The 14688-nt window shown below is 49.3% G+C and overlaps 1 protein-coding gene and 1 long non-coding RNA gene across 3 annotated transcripts in view; both read right to left on the bottom strand.

Annotated features, from left to right (window-relative positions):
• Positions 1–9866, bottom strand: part of RAB11FIP1 (RAB11 family interacting protein 1) — a 34071-nt gene extending 24205 nt beyond the window's left edge. For both annotated transcript variants that reach the window (XM_085000043.1, XM_021076260.2), the window contains exon 1: positions 9431–9866. In XM_085000043.1, coding sequence (XP_084856169.1) covers positions 9431–9807 — 377 coding nt within the window. In that variant the 5' untranslated portion in view covers positions 9808–9866. The remainder of the gene's footprint in view (positions 1–9430) is intronic.
• LOC146395873 (uncharacterized) overlaps positions 1–14688 on the bottom strand; it is a 979457-nt gene that overhangs the window by 782559 nt on the left and 182210 nt on the right. The gene's annotated exons all lie outside the window — the stretch shown is intronic.

Raw genomic sequence — 14688 nt, 5'->3', positions numbered from 1 at the left:
TCCACAGACAGACTCACACTTCTTTCTGTGAGAACTTCTGACAAGGAAGCAGAGCATCCATGATTCATCCTGAAATCAAGGTAAGTTGGAGTTCCCGTCATGGCACAGTGGTTAACGAATCCGACTAGGAACCATGAGGTTACAGGTTCGGTCCCTGGCCTTGCTCAGTGGGTTGAGGATCTGGCGTTGCCATGAGCTGTGGTGTAGATTGCAGATGTGGCTTGGATCCCACGTTGCGGTGGCTCTGGCATAGGCCAGTGGCCAAAGCTCTGATTTGACCCCTAGCCCGGGAACCTCTATATGCCACAGGAACAGCCCAAGAAATAGCAAAAAAGACAAAAAAAAAAAAAAAAAAAAAAAAAAAAAGGCAAGTTGGAGGAAGGAAAAACCTCTATACCAAGAGTATTTAAAAATCTTGGAGTTCCCGCTGTGGCACAGCGAGTTCTGGGTATTGCCACAGCTGTGGCATAGGTTGCATTTGAGGCTCAGATTTGATCCCTGGCCTGGGAACTTCCATGTGCTGCAGGTGCAACCATTAAAAAGAGAGAGTATTCTAAAATCCTGTTCTAGGAGTTCCCTGGTGGCTCAGTAGGTTAAGGATCCAGCGTCATCACTACTGTAGCAAGGGTTTGATCCCTGGCCAGGGAACTTCTATATGCCTCAGGTGTGGCCAAAACAAATAAAATAAAGAAAATCCTGTTCTTGCAACAAATGATTAGCACAATGAAAAGTCCCATTTGTGCAAAAGGAAAGCCCCACAAGACTGAGGCTGTAGGAGGTGACATCCTTGAAGAAATAGCTGGGGACCCGCTTGCCGCTGCTGCCCCTCACACAGGACCCCGTTCTTTACAATCACAAGAGGCCTTTCTGGAAGCCTTAGCTGTTCTCCCTAGATTAATAAAAGAGTATTTTAAAAGTGAAATGTGTAGCCGTCACACCTCTAGAAACGTTTTTTGCTGGGATTTCCTATAAATGCGTAAATGCCTTCCCTCTGCTCCACACAGAGGCCAGCACTCAGGAAAAGACACTTAATTACAGCTGCCTTTTCTCTCCCCACGGGCACATTCCTAAATGTGTCCCTCGGGGACGCCCTGGAGACGAAAAAGCCCTTGATTTTTCTCTAACAGATTATCTACAGACCTCTCCCAGCAGGAAAGGAATTTCTCGTCTCATTAGTGGCTAAAAGCAACTCCTTTGCCAAAGGCACCACCGAGCTGCAGGGGATCAGCTTCTTCAGGGTCAAGCAGAGGCCCTGACAAGTCAGCCACATCCCAAAACTAGGGAACTGGGAAACAGAAAGAAGCGGGGTCTCGACCTCATACCACAGCACCCCTAGTCTTTAATCCGCTGGGCTAAACGTAAGATCAAACAGTTCTCCTCGTCCACACAGGCAAAGACCGAAGCCACTCGCCCAGAGCACCTGGGCTGGGTCACAGAGCAAATGAGACAGAAGTAGGCCCTGGCCAAGGGGAAAGCCTGGTGTCCTGAGCCAGTTGCAGCGTGGATCTGACCCAGGACACCCAAGGGGAGCAGAATCCGCTCACAAAGTTTTTCCTAAGACAGCTGATGCTGGCAGAAGACTGGTTTTCTTGCAAGGCTGATACAAGGACCTGGGTGTTGATTTTGCTGGGATTCAAAGGCCCTGAGGTTTAGAGATCCGCACCAGTCCCAGGAGCAAAGGCCACCCAGGGCACCGCTCTGGGATGAAGGCAAGGCCTTAAGTGCTCTCCAGTCGCTCCTCCACCTGGGCCAGGCTGTCTTCATCCTCCGGAGCTAAGCCAGAGTGAGCATCCCTGCCAAAGTAGAGGGTAAGAAGCACCATTTTCTCGGACGTATGGCAATTAAAACCGGAGCCATTTAATGGATATAAGATTATTGTCAAGGGGGAGGAAGAGTATGTCAGCAAGTTGGAGTTGATGACATTTGAAATAAGCACATGTGTGTAGCTTTTGTTTTGGGGTTTTTGTTTGTGTTTGTTTTTTGGGGGGTTGCTCATTTGTTTATCTTTTTAGAATCAAATCTACGGCACATGGGAAGGTCCCAGACTAGGGATCAAATCCAAGCTACAGCTGCAGGCCTATGCCACAGACACAGCAACATGGGATCCGAACCTCATCTGTGACCTAAGCCACTGGATCCTTAACCCACTGAACAAGGCCAGGGCTCATACCTGAATCCTCATGGATACTAATCAGGTTCTTAACGCACTGAGCCACAATGTGAGAGAGAGAGAGAGAGAGAGAGAGAGAGAGAGAGAGAGAGAGAGAGAGAGTGTGTGTGTGTGTGTGTTCTTAACGCACTGAGCCACAATGTGAGTGTGTGTGTGTGTGTGTGTGTGTGTGTGTAACGGCTTTTTTCTTTTTTTTTCTTTTTTGGCCACCCCATGGCACATGGAGTTCCTGGGTCCAGGATAATCAGATCCTAGCTGTAGTTGCGACCTATGCCACAGCTGCAACACCACCAGATCCTTAATCCACTGTGCCAGGCCAGAGATTGAACCTGCATCCCAGCACTCCAGAGACACTGCCGATCCCATCACACCACAACGGGAACTCCAGCATGTGTTTTGTTTTGTTTTGTCTTTTCCAGGCCACACGAGCAGCATAAGGAGGTTCTCAGGTCAGGGGTTGAATTGGAGCTATAGCTGCTGGCCTACACCACAACCACAGCACCAGGGATTCGAGCCTCATCTGCAACCTACACCACAGCTCACAGCAATGCCAGATCCTTAACCCACTGAGCAAGGCCAGAGATGGAACCCACGTCTTCATGGATGCTAGTCAGATTCATGTCCACTGCGCCACAATGAGAAATCCCAGCATGTGTTGTTTTTAATGTAACTGTAACTCTCTTTAGCCAGTAACCAATATTAAAATGACAGAGATACTCTTTATAAAAACCTTCCTTCACGGCAGTTGTGGAAATACAACAGAAGCCTTTGTAACCAAAAGGAAGTTTAAACAAAATGAAAAAGGCACAAGCCTCTTTTGTATACTCACCTTCCCTGATGTGAAAAACATTTAAATCGTTGACATACTTGCCTCCAGAGCTGCATTTTTCAATCATGGGTGTATTTTCCCTCATGTTCTGTGTCACTGCTCTTTTTCTTAGTCCTATTTTCCTTGTAGCAGTGACCTCACCAGCTGTGTTGGTGAGGTCACATCAGCTATACTACCACCATGCAAAGACCAGGCCTGTATTAAAACTGCAAAGACTTGGAGATACACACACGTACACACCCAGTTTCAGGGGTGTTTCCTACTCAGTCACTCCAACAGGAGCCTCGACTCATAGGTATGGCTGCCTGTGTCGCCTTTGTAATGGTGACCTCACTCTCATATCACAGTGACTGTGGGGGGGAAAGAAAGCAACCACCAATTTCCTGGTTCAATCTCAACAGCGAGTTCTCCTTATTTTATTTGTTCATTCTTATCACTTCCTCTCACTCACCCCCACCCACGTCCAATCCATCACCAGTCAGGCCAACCCCAACCGAACCTCTGAAATATTTCTGAAATCCGCCCACCTCTTGGCCATTGCCACGCCCGTCACCGAGCACCACTTGCTGCCTAGATTCCTGCCACAGCCTCCCAGTTTGCCCAGCAGATTCCAGGCTAGGCCTGCCCCAAATCTGGTCTCTGCCCAACAGCCACAGTGACTTTTCACAAACTGGATCACATCACCCTTCTGCTTTCAACACTCCGTGGCATCTACTGCTCTTAAATGAAACCCTGCCTTCCTCTCCAGCCTCAGTCTACACAAGCGCTCCAGCTTGCTGCCTCAGGGCCTTTGCACAGGCTGTGCCCTCTTTTTTTTTTTTTTCACTAGAAAAATTCCTCTTTAACCTTCAGGTCTCTGCCTCAGAGAGGCTATCTGCAACCTCCTGCTGTCAATCGTGTCCCTCCTGCTCCTTCCTCTTATGATACCCTGTCTTCTTCCTCCACCCCACTCATCACAACACGCGATTGCTTACTTATGTGTTCACTTGTTTACTGTCTCCATCTCCCCCACAAGGCTCTGAGCTTCCTGAAAGTGGGGGTCATATCTGTTTTGGTCATCCTTGTTTACACTGTATACCCAGGGCCCAGAGTAGGCATTTAAAAATATTAACTGAAAGTATGATCCTTAAAGACAAGAGGGAAAAAAAGCAGTGAGAACCTTCCCCATGCTAACTGAATGTCTGACAAATGAAATCATTATCAAATCAGACCAGGAAAAAAATGCGGGAACATCATTTGCATTATGGGGACAGTGACTTTGAAGTATCCTCCTCTTCTTAGTCACTTTATTCCCCTGCTGTAGGCAGCCCGCTGGGGTTATTTATCCCAGAACCCACAGATTACCAGCCCTGGGCACAGAGCTACCAGTTTCCTATACTGGGTGGGAGGGGACTGTGCCGGGTCAGAGGTGGGAGGGTTTCCAGTAAGGCCCAATGTCATCTCTAAGGGGATTCCCCCCCCCCACAAAAAAGAAAAGCTTAACCAGTAACAACATTGCTCAAATTTTCCAGTCTGTTACAAAAAGCTTAAACGTGCTTGGGAAACCCACAGGTATACACACAAAATTGATGGCTCAAATTTGAGAATTTGAGATCTCTGTGCTCACCTGTCACTTCTCTACCTCCAACCCTCCCAGAAAAAAACAACTAGCTAGCCCTTCTTTCTAATCACCTGAATCTCCTTCGGCAACTTAATGACCCTCATCACTCACTCTCTTCATATCTGGAAGGCTAAGGAGTCTTAAGTTTCTTGCTATTTAGTTACACAGTGGCCTTCCGGCACCAACCTGAATGAATATTTATTCTAATCTGTCTTTAAGAGATGATCTGCCCCCCCCCTTTTTCTCCCTGCTTTTTAGGGCTGCCCCTGTGGCATATGGAAGTTCCCAGGCCAGGGGTGGAATCTGAGCTGCAGCTGCCAGCCTACACCACAGCCACAGCAATATTTCTCCCATTTTTATTGCTCTTAGTATCCTAAAAAGGTGTTTTGGGTTTTTTGGCTGTGCCCATGGCACGTGGAGGTTCCCGGGACAGGGGTAGAACCTGCGCCACAGCAGTGGCCCAAGCCACAGCAGTGACAACACCAGATCCTTAACCTGCTGAACCACCAAGAAACTCCTAAAAAGGTGCTTTTTAAATTAATCTAGGATCCCAAATTACACAAGACTGGAGCGCAGAGCAGAAAATCCCACATGATGGTCACCTGATTCTGCCTCTCAGATTCATGTCTGTTTGATGATTGTGGCACTTAACTGATTCCCATTTAACTAAGGCCCAACTAAGACCCCAGGTCTTTAACAGGTAAGTATGTACAAGTCGGCCCTCCATATCCACAGGTTCCTCATCCTCAGATTCAACCAAACGTGGGTCAAAAATATTCAGGGGCAAAAAATTCCAGAAAGTTCCAAAAAACAAAACTTGAATTCATGCACTGATTATATAATATTTACAACTATTTACATTTTATGGCATTTACGTCTTATTCAGTATTCTAAGTAATCTACAGATGCTTTAAAGTATACAGTAGTAGGATGTGTGGAGTTTAAATGCAGGTACTAAACCATTTTATATAAACGACTTGAGCATTGGCAGATTTTAGTATCCCTCAGTGGGCAGGGGTGGGGAGGTCCTGGAATCAATCCCCCTCGCATATGAGGGACAAATGCAAAACCAATTCATTTCAATTTCTTCTTAACTAAAGGGGCCACACACTCTTCCTTCTTAAATGTATCCTACCTATAGGTGAGCCCCGGTTCAGTGTTTTAAAGATAGGTGTCATCACACTAAATTTGAGGTCTGCAAAATCTCAGTCATTACAAAAGACATACTCTCTTGATTCCAAATAAATGATGGGACCTTGTCAAGAAAACAAAGGGAAATATTAGCAATAAATATCTCTTATCAAGAAAACAAACGGAAGGAGTTCCGGTCGTGGCTCAGTGGTTAATGAATCCGACTAGGAACCATGAGGTTACGGGTTCGATCCCTTTCCTTGCTCAGTGGGTTAAGGATCTGGCGTTGCCCTGAGCTGTGGTGTAGGTTTCGGACGAGGCTAGGATCTGACGTTGCTGTGGCTCCAGCATAGGCCAGCAGCTACAGCTCCAATTCAACCCCTAGCCTGGGAACCTCCATATGCCACGGGAGCGGCCCAAGAAATGGCAAAAAGACAAAAAAAAAAAAAAAAGAAAGAAAGAAAGAAAGAAAACAGAAATATCAGAACAAACGAAAATCTTAATGCCTTGAGTTTCAGCTTCTGGACGCCTGGGAGAAAAAGTCATACTCTAGAGCAGCAACTTCCCTATCAAATTACCAAGGACGTTTTTCACAGAACTAGAACAAAATATTTTAAAGTTTGTTTGGAAGCACAAAAGACGCAGAATAGCCAAAACTATCCTGAGAAAGAAAAATGGAGCTAGAGGAATCAGGCTCTCTGACTTCAGACTATACTACAAAGCTAGAGTCATCAAAACCATATGGTACTGGCACAAAAACAGAAATAGAGATCAGTGGAACAGGATAGAAAGCCCAGAATTAAACCCATGTACCTACAGTCAACTAATCTATGACAAAGGAGGCAAGAATATACAAAGGAGAAAAGACAGCCCCTTCAGTAAGTGGTGCAGGGAAAACTGGACAGCCACATGTAAAGGAATGAAATTAGAACACTTCCTAACACATACACAAAAATAAACTCAAAATGGATTAAAGACCTAAATATAAGACCAGATACTATAAAACTCTTAGAGGAAAACATAGGCCAAACACTGTCTGACATAAACCACAGCAACATCTTCTCAGATCCACCTCCTAGAGTAATGACAATAAAAACAAAAATAAACAAATGGGACTTAATTAAACCTAAAAGTTTCTGCACATCAAAGGAAATCCTAAACAAAACAAAAAGACAAACCACAGAATGGGAAAAAACATTTGCAAATGAAGAGGCTGACAAGGGATTAATCTCCAAAATTTATAAACAACTTCTGCAGCTCAATATCAAAAAAACACAAACAACCCCATCTAAAACAGCAACTGTTCTCTGAAGAGATTAACACAAATGTACATATGCGCACACTTGCATGCGCGCAAACACGCACAAACACACACACAATAGACCGAGATTTGAACTTTTGTTTTGGATTGAGTTTCGAATGTCTAAGGTGGAGTCAAACCATTAATACATAGTTCAAATGACTTTCCTAGCCCAACCAGTTCCTTTCTGTTGAACTTCCACCTCTAAGCATATGTCTCAGGCTCCAGATCTCAGCATCTTGAGCACACAAGTGATGTACCAGGACATCAAACAGGCTTAGTTTAACTGGATTCCCCCAGCACCCCGGGAAGTCCCAGGAAGTGATAATGGAAAGCTTGCAGTTTCATCTACTGCTGGAGGAGCAAAGAAGGCTTCCTCTACAATTATAAAAAAAAAAAAAATCAGCTAAGCACCATTTTCCTACAGGTTGATACTGTGACTCAGTAGCCATAAGCTCATATACTAGAGACAGGAGTAACCATCTTTATATCAGAGAGGATGAGAAAAATGAAGAAGCAGAGACAGAACCCTTCCTGAAACAGGGAAGGAACTTGGAGGTTTTCATTTCTCTCAAATCAGCAATAGAACCTTTTGAATCTCTACAAGGGGCTCCATTAATCCAGGAACATCTTATAAACATCAATTAAGTCTGGCCACAGCTCCATTTATATAAGTAGGGAAACTTGGGTGTTTAGAGACAGAGCAGCCTGAAGCTCAGCAATGAGTCAGGGCCAGAGTGGGCACCAGCCCCAGAAACTTGGAATCCCCATCTCTGGCAGGGAGATGCGATCTATCTTTCAAGGGACTTAAACGTTCACATGAGAAACAGATGGCAGAGACCAACAAGAATATCCACACATCCTGGGATGGGACAAGACAAAGGGCAGCCTACAGCACCTAGTTGAAGCTGGAAAAGAAGCCAGTCCAAGGCCCCCAAATGTCATTTAAGCAAACAGAAAATGAGCACTGCTCCAGCCCCTGCTCGGCAGGCAGAGGCTGCTGCTCACCTAATGGCATGTAAGTTGATGCCATAAAGATACCCCATCCATCCTCATCTCAAGGCCCTCTATTTTTATCTGATTTGAGTTCAGAAATGCCTGTTCATCGTTGACCAGATAAGGAAAGCAGGTATTATGTGCACAAGCACCAGACAGAAAAAGGGCTCTGGTAATTTCAAATCCTCTGGCTTTTCTGTCTCCTTCATGAGGGAAAGTTAAAAATACTGTTTATATCTAAAATGCACAATGTGAATCAGAATGCCTCATAAACTGTAGGGGTTAGGTGGTAACATAACTGCACATTTAAAGGCCAGCAAAGTAACCAGGTTAAGCTAAGAAAGCGTGGCTAGGTTCTGGTATTTTAGATGAGCATAATCAAATGTTCCATTCCAAACACCGGTGAAAGAAACAAACAAATGGGTAACAGTCTGCAACCAACAGGGTTTTCCCCCCGCTTTCCCTGCTGGAGGGTGATTCATGAAAACAGAAGTCCTGATGGGGGTAGGGGGGGAGCTACGGGGGAGCAGTCATTCCCACTCCCACCCCCCACCCCCGTAGGACCAGAGAGAACCTGAGAAACTCCAGCGAGAAACAATGCCTACTCCCAGTTACTTGGCCAAGGGCAGGCCCTGGCTCCAGCCATCACTGGGAAATCCTTACTAATTTGGGGGCCAGGGCAAAATGGGTCAATATTTTTCGGTCTGAAAGTTGAAACCAAACCGTTGTAGCATTCTTGGAGGAGGCGAGGGAGGGGCAAATTCTCTAGACCAACCCCTGACCCGGTGGTGAGGTGGGGCGGGGGTGGGGGTGGGGGACAGCCCTCCCAGGGCAGTCCTCATTCCCCAGCCTCCACCGCCACCCACCCGCATCGCAATGCCCCAACTCGGTCCCTGGGGGATCCTCTAGTGTCTGTGGGTTTCACTGCTCCAGTTAGCCCTTCCAGCGTCCTGGCCCAGCCATTTCCAGCTCAGTGTCCGGTACAATGAAATACCCAGGAGGCTTTCCACGGAAGCCAAGGCGTATATCAAATATACACGCTACTCAACTAATAAGACAAGTTCGTCAGCCCACTGCTAGTTTCAATTCATCAAAAATTCATTAAGTGATTACGAAGTTCCAGGCGCTGAGCGCCCTCCTGCAGATTAAAAAACGCGGCAGGTACCTCCACCTCCGTTTTCAAAGAACCCACGTACTGGGAGAGCTGGGGCGGGACAGCCCAAGAAGAAGCTGAAGTGAGAATACTATTACTGGCCGAGGGGATCCCTCCCGAGAGGCCTCGTTCCGTCAGTCCCCTGGGGGGAGGTGGTGGGGGGACGGGGACACACTCTAAAAGGGTCTCACCGCCCAGGCCAAGCGTCCTCCCCGGCCTGCCCCGCTCCGGGTCCTCGCCCCCGCACTCACTGGGTCTTTCTGCGGCCCTGGTCCCGGTGCAGCTCCCGCAGGTCCACCTCGGCGCGGCCCAGGAACTTGTCGAGGCCGAGCAGCGCGCGGTGCAGCACGGTGAGCTGCAGGGTGGTGGCGGCGGCTGGCACAGCCTCGGCCGACAGCAGCGGCGGCAGCTCGAAGGTGGCCTCCTCCCGCCACACGGGCGCGCCCAAACTGCGTTCGGACACTGAGGTGGCGTACTTCTCCTTGCCCACCTGGATCACCGCGTACGCGTCGCTCGTGCCCCCGGGGCCCTTGGCCCGAAGACCCCGCGCCTGCAACACCGTCACCTGCACGTGCGTTGGGGACCATACGGGCCCTCGGCCCTTGCCCGCCGAGGCCGCCAAGGACATGGTGACGGCTGTGCGATCCAACCGAAAGTGAGAAGATAGCCGCGACGCGCGGCTTCCACAGCCTGCCCAGCCGCCCCGACCTCTTTAAGGCTTCCGGCCACGCCCCCTCCTGGACACGCCCCCTCCACCCGCCCCCACCTGCCCGGGCGGGCCCGCCTCCGTCGCGTACGCGAAGCTAGGCTCTAGGGGCCCGGGTGGGGCTAGCGCTTAGTGGGCGGGGGCGGGGCTTGGAGAATTCCGGTCTGAGAGTTGGTAGGTGAGAGTTGGGGTCTTACTTGCCAAAGGTCGCATGGCTCAACCGGAACGGAACTGACCGAAGCAGAGACTGGGACTGAGACCTCATTTCCAATCTGGCCTCGTCCAAGTGGCAGGTGTGTGGCTTTGCACAGATTACTTAAAGCGTTGGAGTCTCAGTTTCTTTGTATGTAAAATGAGATAACAACCACCTCGTAGAATTGTTGCCAAAAAAATGTCACCTGGCCCAGGGCGAGTTCTCAGTAGAGGGTAGCTATGAAGGTGATAATGAATGCGATTCCGAATTCACTGCTCTTTCTACTTTGGTCGCTGGGGAAGTTACTCTGGAGGAAAGTGGGTCCAGGGATGGTGCCAGGTGGGTGGCTAAGGAGGAGGATTTTTGATGGCTACCTCAAAAGGGGAAGGTAAAGGAAGGGAGCACTTGAGGTGGTGTGGGAGTGTTCTATTTTGCCGCGCCTTCACCAAAAAAGGTGAAGCCAAGAGGAGGGAAGTCAGAGAAGGGAAGGAAAGGAGGAACTGAAAACGGGATTGCCAAATGGACCTCGGGAGCAGAGGCCCTTCTCCCGCAGTTCCCTCTTTCTCAGGTCTGGACCCTCTGCAGTCTCTCTTCACCCTCTGGGCTCCCAGTCAGGCACCTCCTTGTTCCCAGGGTCCATTGGATGGGCGATGCCCTTCATTTCCTGTATCCTACTTCAAAGGTTCAAATATTGATCAACAGATTGCAGAGGTCACTTTGAAGGGTTTTAGGTTTTACAGTTAAGGAGAGTCCTGGAGCAGATAAGTGATTCGTTCAAGTGCTCTACAACAGAGCCAGGACTAGAACCCAGGTGTTCTGACTCCCATGCAGTCTTTCTATTGCATCCTTTGATTCTTCCAGATCCTCAGAGCTCCAGTCTCGGGTTGCTGTCAGTTTCCCGCCAGATCTCTAGATTCCTCTCCCTCCAAGCCACACTACACACAGCCTGCTCCAAATCCTACCATGGTGCCTCCCCACCAACCGCATTAACTTCAGTCTTGAAAGAGATTCAAGGCATTCCTGTCTGGGGCCCACTCTGACTCACTCTCCTCTATCTCCTAGACAAACTATAGCACTGATAATCTGTCCCATCTGTCCCACGGCTGCCCTGCCCACCTTTGCCAACCCACGTCCTACCCCCTGCAAGGCTTTACTCAGATTTCTCCAAGGTTTGGCTTCCCATAGCCCTCTTCAGGGCAGAACCACGTGCTGACTTGTCTCCTCCAGAGCCCCTGACACAAACCTGGACACACAGTAGGTACTGAAGAAGTGCTATGGAATTGAAGAGTTGGCAGGTTATCCCACACTACCGTAAGTACATAGTGTTTCTTTTACATCAGATATTAGAAGACTAAAAAAAAAATTTATTTTTTAGATCTTTTTTTAGGGCCTCACCTGCAGCATATGGAAGTTCCCCAGCTAGGGGTTGAATCAGAGCTGTAGCTGCCAGCCTACAACACAGCCACAGCAATGCCAGATCCAAGCCACATTTGTAACCTATGCCACAGCTCACGGAAATGCTGGATCCTTAACCCCCTGAGCGAGGCCAGGTAACAAAACCACATCCTCATGAATACTAGTCGGGTTCTTAACCCACTGAGCCACAACAGGAACTCCAAAAAAAAAAAAAATTTAAGAAATTAGAAAATAGGGAGTTCCCATAGTGGCTCAGCAGTTAACGAATCTGACTAGTAACCATGAGGTTGCAGATTTGATCACTGGCCTCACTCAGTGGGTTGAGGATCCAGTGTTGCCACAAGCTGTGGTGTAGGTCACAGACAAGACTCGGATCCTGAGTTGCTGTGGCTGTGGCCGTGGTGTAGGCCGGAGGCTACAGTTCCGATTGGACCCCCAGCCTGGGAAACTCCATATGCCGCAAGAGCGGCCCTAAAAACCAAAAAGAAAAGAAAAAAATTAGAAAATAGACATTATGCCCCAGGTTTGCAGCTGAGGGGTGCTGCAGTGCCGGAAAGACCTATTTAGTACGTTGTAAATATTTAACGGTGATGGGAAGGGGAAAGGAAAGGAGGCAGCAGACATGTAAGTGGCAGGAAAAGTAGCAGAACCCTGTTGTTTTGGTACCAATTCCCCTGCTTGACCATCTGTTAACCTCATCCAACCTCATGGCTCCATTCATTACCATGAAGATTTATTGAGAACTTAGCTGGCCCAGTGTGTGCCAGATGCTACAAACAGAGGGCACAAAGCCTTCTGAATGAGACCCAGTTGCAAGAGCACACCTCCCAAATGCTATAAATGAAGTCCTGTATCTGTAAAATGCTGTGGGTGTTTTAAGAGCAATTTCTCTAGCAGGTGGATTTGTAAGAAGGAAGTGGCATTGAGCTGGGCCCTAAAGGAGCCAGATATGACAGGCAGAGAAGAGGACATGGAGAAAGAGCATTTCAGGAGAGAACAGCCAAAGCAAGGATGTAGGGGCCAGAGAGCTCATAGCATATTTAGGGCCTATGAGCACACCACTGGGGCTGGGCTCTGGGATATTCTAGGAGGGCATGGGGAGGCAGGTAGAGATAAGACAGCCAAGATTGGTCAGCCCGGACTGTGCAGATCATGAACACCAGGCTGGGGAATTTATACCACAGTGCTAGACCAGGTGAGCCAGCCTCCAGGGGACTTTGAACAGTGGTGTGATCAGGCTGTAAGGCAGGTATGAGCAACAGCAGCCCAGCAGCCAATAGCAGGGCAGGTCCCAGCCAGATACTCACCTTCATTTTTATTCGGGGACTGTCTGCCTCACCCCACCCCCAGCCCCCATTCTACCCCACCCGAGAGCATCCTCAGTGACTAAGTTGATACTACATTTTAAAAAGGCTCTGTGGTTGTTGCTGTCATGGCTCAGTGGTTAACAAACCTGACTAGTATCCATGAGGACTCGGGTTTGATCCCTGGCCTCACTCAGTGGGTTAAGGATCAGGCATTGCCATGAGCTGGTGCTGGGATCTGGCATTGCTGTGGCTGTGGCGTAGACTGGCAGCTATAACTCCATTTAGACCCCTAGCCTGGGAACCTTCATATGGCACAAGTACAGCCCTAAAAAGATAAAATAAAATGCTTGATATATTTAAAAAAAAAAAAAATACTGGCCCAGGGAATGATGTTTTTCAGCTCTGGTCTCCCCTCTCCCACACTCACCTTGCTAGTGCTGCCTCCACAGCAGAGAGAGCCAGGAATGAAACCAAGCAGGACAGCCCCATAGGCTGAGTGTGACACAAAGCCTCCCTTCCACTCGTGGAAAGGATTAGAAAACTGGGAGGGGGCTGGAAACTGGGAGCACCTGCTGACCTCATGTGTTTGAGTTTCACATAGGCTCTGTGGTTAAGGCGGGGGTGGTAGGTTGGAGAAGAAGGGGGCAGCCTTGCTCTTGCTCCTGCTCCTGCAGAGAAATCCCCATCCATATCTTTCCCTCTAGACCCTGGATGCCAGCCGGGGTTAACTCAGAGGAGTGGGGGCTTTGGAGGAGAGGTGCCAAGAAGCCCAGCACAGGGCAAGGTGGGAAGCTGCCTTCTCCTCTCTTCCCACTAGAACACACTGTCCCTCGAGGCTCACCTCTGCCCAGAGGCTAAGGGGGGGTTGATCTGTGTTGGGGTGCACAGGCCCAGAGTCAGGGACAAGGCTGGCTCCAGGCCTGTGCGCCTGAATCCACCTGGGCCTGCTGAGCCCAAATTCCAATTCCGAGAGTGTTTGTAAACACCTCCCAGGCCCTCTCCACTCGCCCCGCCCGCCTCTATCTCTGCCAGGAGAGGAGTTTCAGTGGACAAGGTGGCTGGCAGGTTCAACTGGACCGGTCAGCCTGTCCTCCCCCGCCCCCCACGGCGGCTGAGGGGAGAGCGCCTAGGCCCGGGCAGCGCCCAGCTTTTCAGGGAGGTTCCTCAGCCCAGATCTGCCTTTAGGCTTGGCTGGGAATGTTCCCCCTGGAAAGACAGGGTGTCCAACCAGGCCAGGCCAGGAGGAGAGACTTCCAGCTTCCTGCTAACCACCAGGCCCCCCACGGCCCCTCGGCACCCCCAACTGGCAGAAGTCGTCCTGGGGACTCCGCGTGGGCTGTCCTGCTCTTCCAGGGGAGGGGCAGAAAGGGGCTAGAGGGCCACTTGCCTTTCTCCTTCTGCCTAGACTCTGGGGTGTGGTGACAGCCATCCACACACATGACTCATTCACCGAGGTGCTGCGTAAACAGCCCTCTGGGTTCTCCAGGTCCAGCTGCCTCCGCCTCCCACCCACATGTTTGACTGAGATTCCTCCCAAGGAGCAAGTGCTTCCTGCTTCTCCATGGGGTCAGTTAGCCCAGGGCTCCTGCCTATGCCCCGGAGGCTGTAGCCCTGAGGAGACAGAGGTGGTGTCAACAGGTCAATGGCGTAACCAGTTCCCTGCACTCTTGTTGACAGTATTACTTTGTTTAACAAAGCTTGACTCATGGAGAAGGCAAAGGTAGTCTTTCCATCTTGCCAGGACCCCTCAGGGAAGGCCCCTGAATCCCATAACTGGGTGAGCAGCCTCTCCCTCCCACTCCCTGCTCAACGCTCTCCCTGCTCCGCCCACCTCTGCTCCCATTCAGAACTGCTACCTGTTCCTTAGCTTCTTTTTATTCTTTTTTC

Source organism: Sus scrofa, chromosome 15, assembly GCF_054392235.1.
Source record: "Sus scrofa isolate SSC_HxYL_T2T_F1_AM1 chromosome 15, Sscrofa_HxYL_maternal_Yorkshire_Landrace_v2.0, whole genome shotgun sequence".
Lineage (NCBI taxonomy): Eukaryota > Metazoa > Chordata > Mammalia > Artiodactyla > Suidae > Sus > Sus scrofa.
The sequence above is the reverse complement of the archived record's forward strand: the minus strand, read 5'-3'. Positions and strand labels throughout refer to the sequence as shown.